Source organism: Kryptolebias marmoratus, linkage group LG1 (genome assembly GCF_001649575.2).
Source record: "Kryptolebias marmoratus isolate JLee-2015 linkage group LG1, ASM164957v2, whole genome shotgun sequence".
In the NCBI taxonomy this organism is placed as follows: domain Eukaryota; kingdom Metazoa; phylum Chordata; class Actinopteri; order Cyprinodontiformes; family Rivulidae; genus Kryptolebias; species Kryptolebias marmoratus.
The window spans coordinates 17,075,498-17,084,555 of record NC_051430.1 but is presented as its reverse complement, the minus strand read 5'-3'; the positions used below and the strand labels follow the sequence as shown (position 1 = coordinate 17,084,555).

Genomic DNA, 9,058 nt, shown 5'->3' with positions numbered 1-9,058 from the left:
CCTCCACCCGATCAGCGGCTCTGGTAGTCTGCTGCTGGGAAGAGCTCCAGATCCCTCTGACAATGGCTGGGTTGCTGCTCTGAGCCAAAGTCAAGCTACTCCAGGAGAACGTTGCAGTCGTAACACATGCTGATGTTGTTTTCTCCAGTTTTCTCTCTCGCACACACATGCTCCCTCCCCTGGTCTTGGCTCAAACCCTTTTGAGCCCAGATGGGGTTTTACAATTGTACTTTTAGCTTGTCAGTGAGATCTCTCAGTTCTTATCTTTCTTTTGAGTTCTTTGACTAAAAAAGAAAAAAAAAATCAGTGTCTTGGCATCTCTTTCTCCTTCTTGTTGTGGAAATAAACCATAAATTCACGTCAGTCGCTATTTAAATTCAAATACTTGCCTGAATGATTTGTTCTTGATAGTGTTTGTATGGCCTTTCCAAATTGATAGCGATCTTCTTAATCAGTTATCAGCATTAGGAATACAAAACATCATGTCATGTTTTTACATTCTTTTAGCAAACGCGTAATTTAGCAATTCCTAATAACGTTTAATAATACTGCCGCAAAGCTCGATTCAGATCAGACACACAACACCGATGTTTTAGTTAGTTACAATTTTTCCCCTTTGACATGCTTGGCCCCTGCTGACCTTTGAGCCCCAGGCTGTGTTTTCATGCTAAGCAGAGCCAAGGGGGTGGGGTGGGGGGGTCTTTCTCTTTGACCTGCTCTCTCCAGGTTTAGCTTCTGATAGTGACAACACAGGAAGCATCACTCACAGTGGGGTGGTCAGGGGGGAAGATAAGACAGATACAGAGAGAGGAGGAATAAAAGCAGAGGGGAAAGAGACTCACTTCAGGGACGAGCCTTTTACAAAGAAAAGTAGAGGCCGTGCTTTTATTCCGCTCTGAATGTGGGATCTGAAGTAGCCCTGAGTTTTATCTCAATCTGTTCAAAACAAGTGTTTCTCTGTTCTTCCCACAACTTCTGAATCTGGCAGTTTTCAAATGCGGGTAGGCTAGTGGCAGTGTTACGGGGCAAACAGGTGTGTTCGTCTCTGTATATAACCGATTGCGACCTGGGTGGAATGTCAGATCTCTGTAACTGATAAAGGCTGTGGAGTTGTCCTGGGTTAACAAAGGTTATCTGGGATGTGATGCCCTGAACCTAATATAAATGTACCAAACATGACAGTGAAGGAGAATCAGTTAAAGCGACGAGGATACACAGTACCTTGCAACAGATTAGAGTGAGACTCCCATGTCAGCTTTATAAGTGATATTAAACATGAGTTGGTTCAGGTTTTACTTTGAACCCTTTTATAGTTCAGAAGCTCTGTGCTTACTTGTCAAAACAAAAAGGTATAAAGAAATACTTTTTAACTTTAATCTCACTTTGTTCCTTGCATCCTATCACAACAAACCACAGACTTTGTTCCCAGTTTTAGGTATATCTTGTCAGTTATAATTAAGTTCGACAGGCATAATATATTAAAATGATTTTGCACAGACAGTTTTTTTTTTATCCATAAAGATGTTTGCATAAAACCTTTCAGCAGCATGAGTAGTGGGGTCTACTGGAGGACGAAGGAAAACACAACCAGCCTACAAACAGTCTACCACACACAAACAATATCTGAAACAGAATCTAAACCAGCAAAACAAAAACCAACAAAGAGCTGACGCCTTCCTCCAGCTGATCATCTCTATGCTTCTTTTGGTATTCCTCCTACATTCAGCTGAAGAAATGGGATCAAACTGTGTTTTTGTCTCAGGTTACTGCCAACAAAGAGATCTTTTTAAACTTATTTTTTATTGAAGTTTGGTTGAGATACAGACCCAACAGGTGTTGAGCGTTAGTTGAGAAACATGCATTATGACAGACATCTTTACCAAGAAATATGTAACACACCGCTTCAAATTTATAACATTCACATTGGCATTATTTGCATGAACCCTCTGAGAACTTCATACAATGTTGTTATAAATTTAAACGTACCAATGGAAATGGCAAGAATAGTTTCTAAGGTCGGTAATTTCTGTTGGTTTTCTCAGCTTTGTGTCTCTCTTCGAGTGCACGTTAACGCCTTTTGTTGAATCCAGGTTGCAGTTTGGTGTCGCACGGCATCTCTGTCCACCAAACGTTTTCTGATGATGATGAGGACAAAGAGCCGAGGCGGAAGAGACGCCTGCTCCGCACCCCGAGCCCAGACTCCTCGGAACAGGAATGAGACTCCAGGTTGGTCCTTTAAACCGTTAAACACGGGGCAGCGAACCTCCAGAAAATTATTTTTCAGTAGCAAATTTGGCATTTCTGGTTTTCCAAGTTGCTCATGTTGAGATTGTGTCAACACACACACACAAAAAAAACTGATCTCAAATGAGAGCTTACCAAAAATTCAGTCAAATAATTCTCAAAAATGAATGCGTTAGCAAACATGCTGATTTATTTTGTCCCATTTATTTGATTTACCATGTGACAAAGGCCCGAATCCTTTATTTGTTGTCATTGCTGGAAAGGATCAGCTAAGGTCTGAGCATGTCTGGAAATTTATGAACATTTGTTTGTTTCTGTGTAACTGCTGAGAGGAAAGCTGCATCCCTCCCTTTGCAGCTCGCCAATAATCATAGGTGTGGTACCCTCACAGCCTAAGACATGAGCTATATGCAAAGAGCTTGGGCCTTTTAAATGTCAAAAATAGTAAATGTTTTGCATTTGGCATCTGAAACTTTTTATCTTGAGATTAGAGTCGAGGCCTATTGTTTTGGATAATAAAATCAGCTGTCTGTGATAAATATTGTGCAACTTTGAACAGTTTAGTTAGATAATCACTTCTTTTTGGTGTGCTATGGTAGCATTTAGGTGCTGATAGCTTAATAAGTGACAAATTAAATTATTGTAGTGTGTGATAAGTCTCTTTTTGGCCAAGCAGTGTGAAAGCAATTAGTGTTGAACTTCTAAAGCTTACATTTCCAACTTAACACTTTCACACCACCAGATTTCTTTTCTTTTTTTTTTTACTTTTTGCTTCTCCTTGTGATGAATCACACGAGCCTCTGCGATATATATTGCGCAAAAACAGTTAATTCTAAGTGCAAGTGGAGTTTACAGCTGTCCAACACAAGATTAGATTCTGTGGAAGTTTTTTTTTTTTTTTCTCAAGAGTTTGACTTCACACCCTGAGCAGAGATTTCCCTGCCAAGCACTTCATCCTCAGCTCCGTGTGAGATCGAAGAAAACGGGCTCGCCACCAAAGAACCAAAGCTGCCTTGTTGCTGCTCATTCATCTTGCCTTGCTTTCTGTTTCCTCTTGTTTTTTCAATATGGAAATAAGCTAAATATCATCTTCTTCATGTCCAGCCCTTTATCGAGCATTCAAAACAAGATAATGTAACCTTCCTGTATTTATTTGCCTTTTTATTTTACCTATCTGACGGCTGATTTCTAAAGCATTAATAAGCTTATATTGTTTCTGTCCTCATATTTAATCTCATCTTTTAGCTTGGCCACCAGTGTCTTAAGGCCCTATCTCATTGAGCTGTGGCTGTTGGGAGATTAGCTGGTGAAACAAATCCCACAAAATTACGAGAGCATACATGAGTTTTCAGCTGCAGCCTTAAATAACCTGAGTGTGGTCGGCGAAGCGACCAATGAGCCGCGAGCCTGCATTTGAGTGGCCACAGCTCGTTTCCACGTGCACGGTTTGCCAAACCGTGTTCTTGGTTGTGTGCTTTATGTCGTCGCCCACCTACATCCTACCTGACGTGGCCCGCTCTGTTCCCACCTCGGCACAGATTTTTCAGAAGGCAAGCGACGGGACTGCGCGCCTCTGCAACACACCCACAGAAGCTGAGAACCCCACGAAAGTCGCAAGACATTCTGGAGACTCTGTGGAGACTCCGTCATGAATACCGCTCACCAATTATTCACAGCCCAGTGAGTTAGGGCCTTTAATGTCATTGCAGTTGAGTCTTCACACTAAAGGCCAGTGGGCCATCCTGTTCAGGGTCTTTATCCGACCACTTTTTCTTTGGCTTTTAAACCCTCTTGTAGTCTTTTGTCATTTTGATGATACTCTTTTGTCTGCTGAAGTCTACGGGTGGCCGCCTGGATTATCCTACTGCAGCGCGTTCTTGCTGGTTAAGTAATTCCCTCAAGAATGTCTCACTCTCTCCTCTACACGCCACATAAATGAGTTATTTTACAAAGGAGAACCGAGTGTCAAAGGCCTATTTACAGATGACTTCACAACAACACGATGAGATAAGGAGGGAAGGATTTGGAGACTGGATATTTGAGTAGTTTGTGGATCTCAGGTTTTATTTAAAATCACCTGGAAACAAGATTTGTTTGGTTACTTTGTTTTTGTAACAAAAAAATGCTTGTAATTATTTTTATGTTTTTTAAAATTGCAGATTTTGGTTTATTTTTTTATGATTTACAGAAACATGCATGTTTAAAAACATATGAAGTACATATGTTAATAAAATGTTTTTTTTTATGGTAAAACTGTTTCCTGATGCATTTTCGTCAATTTTACTTGCAGAAACTTTTGTCATTGCCCTATTTCTGCTCATTTCTCCTTTAAGTGATGCACACATCTTTGTGTATTTCTCTTTTTTACACAAACTAAATCAGCTGTTGACTGACTTCAACTTGTAATGCTTTTTTAATCAAAAACGTTATTTCTGGTTAAAAAAAATGTTCAATTAAATTAATTTCCAAACAGAATGATTAATTATAGGCATCCTACTCTGGTGAACAGAAGAAGATATTTGTTTTTGCATTTTTAAATTTCATGTTCATTTGTTTTTGTTTCTTAATATTTTTTTGTTTTTGTTTTTTTTAAATATATAAAATCTCCTTTAGTTAGATTTTAACCAACATGTAATTTTATAAATAATGGCATCTTAAACATCTAACATTTACTATCTTTAAGTCACGCAGAATCTTTTTAATCTTTTTTTTTATTTTAAACAGGGCAGCATTTTAGACTAAAACTCACAAGCCTGTGACTTTTTTCTAAGGGCGATCCTCATTAGTCAGCTGCACACGTGCTCCTGCAGCTGAAAGGGTTAATACTCTTCAAAAAACCAAAAAAAAAAAAAAAAAAGAAAACACAACTATGGCTGTGCCAGCCTGAAATTAAACGTTCAGTCACTCGCTTATCATCGTCATTCACTTACTGAGTGCACCTGTAGAATTCCCATCATCCAGAGACATGACAGGAGTCTTCCTTCTCTCCTGCTGCAGAGCCGAGGTGAGACAGAGCACTCTTTGTCTGGTGCCAGCCCGAGTCGCCGTGTAACGTCTGAAACAACTCGACCTCATAGAAGCGGAGTTTGAAAATTAAAGATGACATCGTACTTGCTAAGTTCTTTCAGCTGATGCTTGAAAACGAGCAATGCAGCTGCTGGCAAACCTGTCCAAACAGCAAACAGTGAGCTTCAAATTATTTGACCTACAACATTAATGTCTATCTTGGAAATCAGAATGTTTTTTTATTGGGCTGGTCATGTCAGTTTATTACCTTGTGCTGCACTGGCTCACAGTGGGGATTACGGCTATTTCTGCTGTGGGAAGGACTCATGCAAGGAAAACCGCGGGGAGGCTTTTTGAGAATTAAGAGACACAGTATGTATTTCAGGGAACTGTAAAAGCAGCAGAGATTTCTCTTAAATGTGCCCGCTCTCTGGCCTATGTGTCGTCTGTGATAAAACCAAAGTGCTGCATACTTTATTTCACATATATACCTTCTACAGACATACAATGCACACCATGAAGCTTCTTTGGCTGTTTTATTTGGTGGTTGAATGAAATCCAAATTCTCTTCTTGTGGAGCTCTTCCTGCAGTTGTCTCGTGCAGCCAGGGGCAAAAAAGTAGCCCCTTTGTTTAAACTTCCTTTTGATCACCCCAAATAACTAGCGGTTCCTCCATTAGGGTGCTGCCTTCAAGTGATCGCCTCGTTTAAATCGAACCAAATGCTCTGCAGGCTTCCAGAGGATGGTAGCTGAACATTAAGTGTGTGATAATGAAGAGTTGCTACAATGGGGCGCTCAGAGAAAACCCTCTGTTTTCTCCACATAGTGCTGTGTTTTAGGAATAAAAAATGTGCAGCTTGAACATTCACTTTCTGTCCCTTTTACCCAACCAAAGATGCGGCTCATTTCCAAAGCTTTAACGTTGTTCACGCCCAACTTCATAATGCTTCTCCCGCAAGTTAACTTGTTTAGATGAATTATTGTGTTCTTAAATATTTTGGCTCACGTCCCCATGACATCATCCTGCTTACAAATGTACAGTTCTGTACACTCACTGCTAAGCAGTTTTTTTAATGTTCTGTAGGCCACCAAGCATTTAAATGGATGACTAAGACAGACTCATATCGCACTTTTATTACCAAAACATCCTCTGAAAAGGTAATTGGAACCAAAGAAACCAAAATGATTCTCTACAGCTGGCTCAATTTACTCTCAAAGCTGGGAATTCATTATGTAATTATCTTAACTTCCACTTAGTTAAAGGCCAAAGGATCGTCAAGTTCTACATAATGTCTTCTCTTGTGTAGGATCAAGGGCTGCTTGCCTTTTTATAAGTGACAGTCTCACACACCCATTTCTGCTATGGTTCAAGGACAGTGAGGAAAAATAACTCCCGGGGGAATTTTTATCATTGAGCGCCAATGTGTTATGGTGTAGTTCTTTATTTTGTGTGTTATTTTCTTTTTTTGTCATTGTCACCCTGTTTCTGGTTCATTGTGTATTCAGTTTTCCTTCTGCACCTGAAGTTTTGACATATGGTTGCTGTGTTCTCACACACAAAGCTGCTGAAAGCCAACTAAAAACCCCAAAAGAAACTTTGGACATTTCATGATAATCCAGAAATTGAAGCTGGAACAAAACCACCGTCCCTGTTGTCTGGTTTCTGTACTGGTTCTCATTAATGTAAGGTGGGGATATTACAGCGTGTCTAGTTATTTATGGTCAGTGACTGCACCACAGTGCTCAACTTATGGGGCTACGGCTTCATGTCTCAGTGCGGTCGGCAACAATACTGGACCAGTTTCTCGACTACCTGAAAGAAAATACGTTTGACCCAATTTGTGTCCTTGTAGTCCCTGAATGAAAGAAAGTTGAACACGTTCTATTAACACTTAATAAAGGATAAATGGAGATTTCATATGAGGTCCAGTATTTCTATATACAGTCGATGGTCATTTTTCTTGAGTTAAATATTTGTTTATTTGTATCTTTGTCACAAGCTTGTTATGAGTCAACTTCAGGGCTAAAGAGCAGAAGTGTTCCTGAAATGAATACCACACAATATGTTAATGTATAAGTGTTTTTTTGTGGCTGAGCTTTATTTTTGTTTCTGTATTTGGTGGCTCCTAAAGTCTAATATTAGCATTGTTCTTTCAGTCTATTATCGGTTTAGTTTTAATCTTTAAAACACTTCTTAGACACTGAAAGTCCAAGAATTTCATTCTTCACCTTCTTCCTCATTCAGCAGTAATTGATGTGAGAATAGCCGTGTTGAAGTGTGTGACTGGAACTTTATTTCCAGTGTAAATGCAATTAAGGTGATTTATTTTATTTTTTTCCGCCAATGCCACACATGTTTAAAAAACAAACAAAAAAAGTGAACATCGGAGGAGTAGTGATTGAAATCAGTTCTTGTATTGTTGCTTTCCTCCTTTGACCTTTGACTACAGCTGAAGGGATCGGCTGCCGTGATCTGGACCTCCTCACTTGGCTCCTAAGGATCAGGGTTCACGTCCGTCCAGAGGCGACTTCGTTTTCCCACATGTTCTACTCTAAACAGGGAGTGAGCTTGCAAATACACACACCGCAAGCTCGTTCCCCTAAACCCCAGGAAGTCACAGCAAGCTGTTTTTTCTCTCTCTGTGACACAGGTTTGGGTTTTGTTTGACACTTCAATTATACAACTTATTTCACACCGTTATTTATTAAATTACTTCTCTCCTGGCAATTCCCTCAAGAGTAATTTTGTAATCTTGATACATACCATTTGGAAGTCTTACACAGGAGCAAACGTTATTGTCAAACATATTGAGTAAATGCAGGTTTTCTCTATTGATTCTGAACAGGGAGGTCCAACCTGTATTTCATCAGTGAAATACCTAGAAACAGAACACCGGTTGCTTTATAGGACAGAGTTTCTGAAGGACCGCCTCTTTAGGAAGTTTAATGCACTTTTTATCCTGTCTGTGGTGGCATGAGGCCGGAGGCAGGCCACCTTTTATAGGTCATGTGAGATGTGGGTCATCTTGGGGCCTGCACAGCAGATCACCAGGATCAAACAGACCTTCACTAACTCTTTAACTCAGTGATTTATAGGTGCTCGAAGGCAGGACTTGGCCTCACATACAGTAGAAGTGTTTTACGGGAACCGAGCTGCAGGCTTTTTACCTCAGCGACCACTTTGTTTCGAATGCGAAGCAGCAAAACGATAAACTGTAACTTTAAAAAACCGCAGTCAGGTGAGAAACGCCAGCAGAATTGGTTACTTTAAAGCGAAGGTTCAGATCTTTTGACGATGGGTTCTGTAGAGACATGGACAAACAATATCTTACTTGCTGTGGGTAGCTCTTTGAACTGCCTCAGTTGAGAGAAATTGAGTTTAATTCTGACCAGACTGTTGAGCTAACGGCTAACCTGAGCAGGGCCAAGAATAAAGTGGATTATTGTTTTTAAACAACTCAAATCAATCTTTCATAGCGGTTCATGCAAATGTTATTTTGTAGACCTTTACTGTGCTGCTTTACATTTTTCCAGCAGAAAAAATACAATATTCCGTCCCAGAAGTGCTACAGCTAGCTGCTGCTATTTGCAAATAATCATAGAATTCTCTGTAAATAACTAATGCAAAATTGGCAATAATGGCAATAATTGGCAGCGCCTGGTGACTTGAGGCCTGTGCTATCTTCCAAGTCCGTCTCATGACCCTGGCATTGTGCGGATCCACCATCAGCTGCTGTTTTACAGTCGGTTTACTGCCCAACTAAACAATGTGACGAAGTTGATGTTTCATGTGGGCAGCAGAGCCAGG

The 9,058-nt window shown here is 40.1% G+C and overlaps 1 protein-coding gene across 2 annotated transcripts in view; it reads left to right on the top strand.

The window, feature by feature from the left end:
- LOC108234481 (DNA repair protein XRCC4-like) overlaps window positions 1–7,786 on the top strand; it is a 22,654-nt gene extending 14,868 nt beyond the window's left edge. The window contains exons 7-8 of one of the 2 annotated variants that reach the window (XM_017413699.3): window positions 2,091–2,226; window positions 5,242–7,786. In XM_017413699.3, coding sequence (XP_017269188.1) covers window positions 2,091–2,218 — 128 coding nt within the window. In that variant the 3' untranslated portion in view covers window positions 2,219–2,226; window positions 5,242–7,786. Of the gene's footprint in view, window positions 1–2,090; window positions 2,227–3,151; window positions 4,984–5,241 lie in introns of those variants that run through there. The other variant, XM_017413698.3, reaches the window with a different exon arrangement.
- The last annotated feature ends 1,272 nt before the right edge of the window (window positions 7,787–9,058 follow it).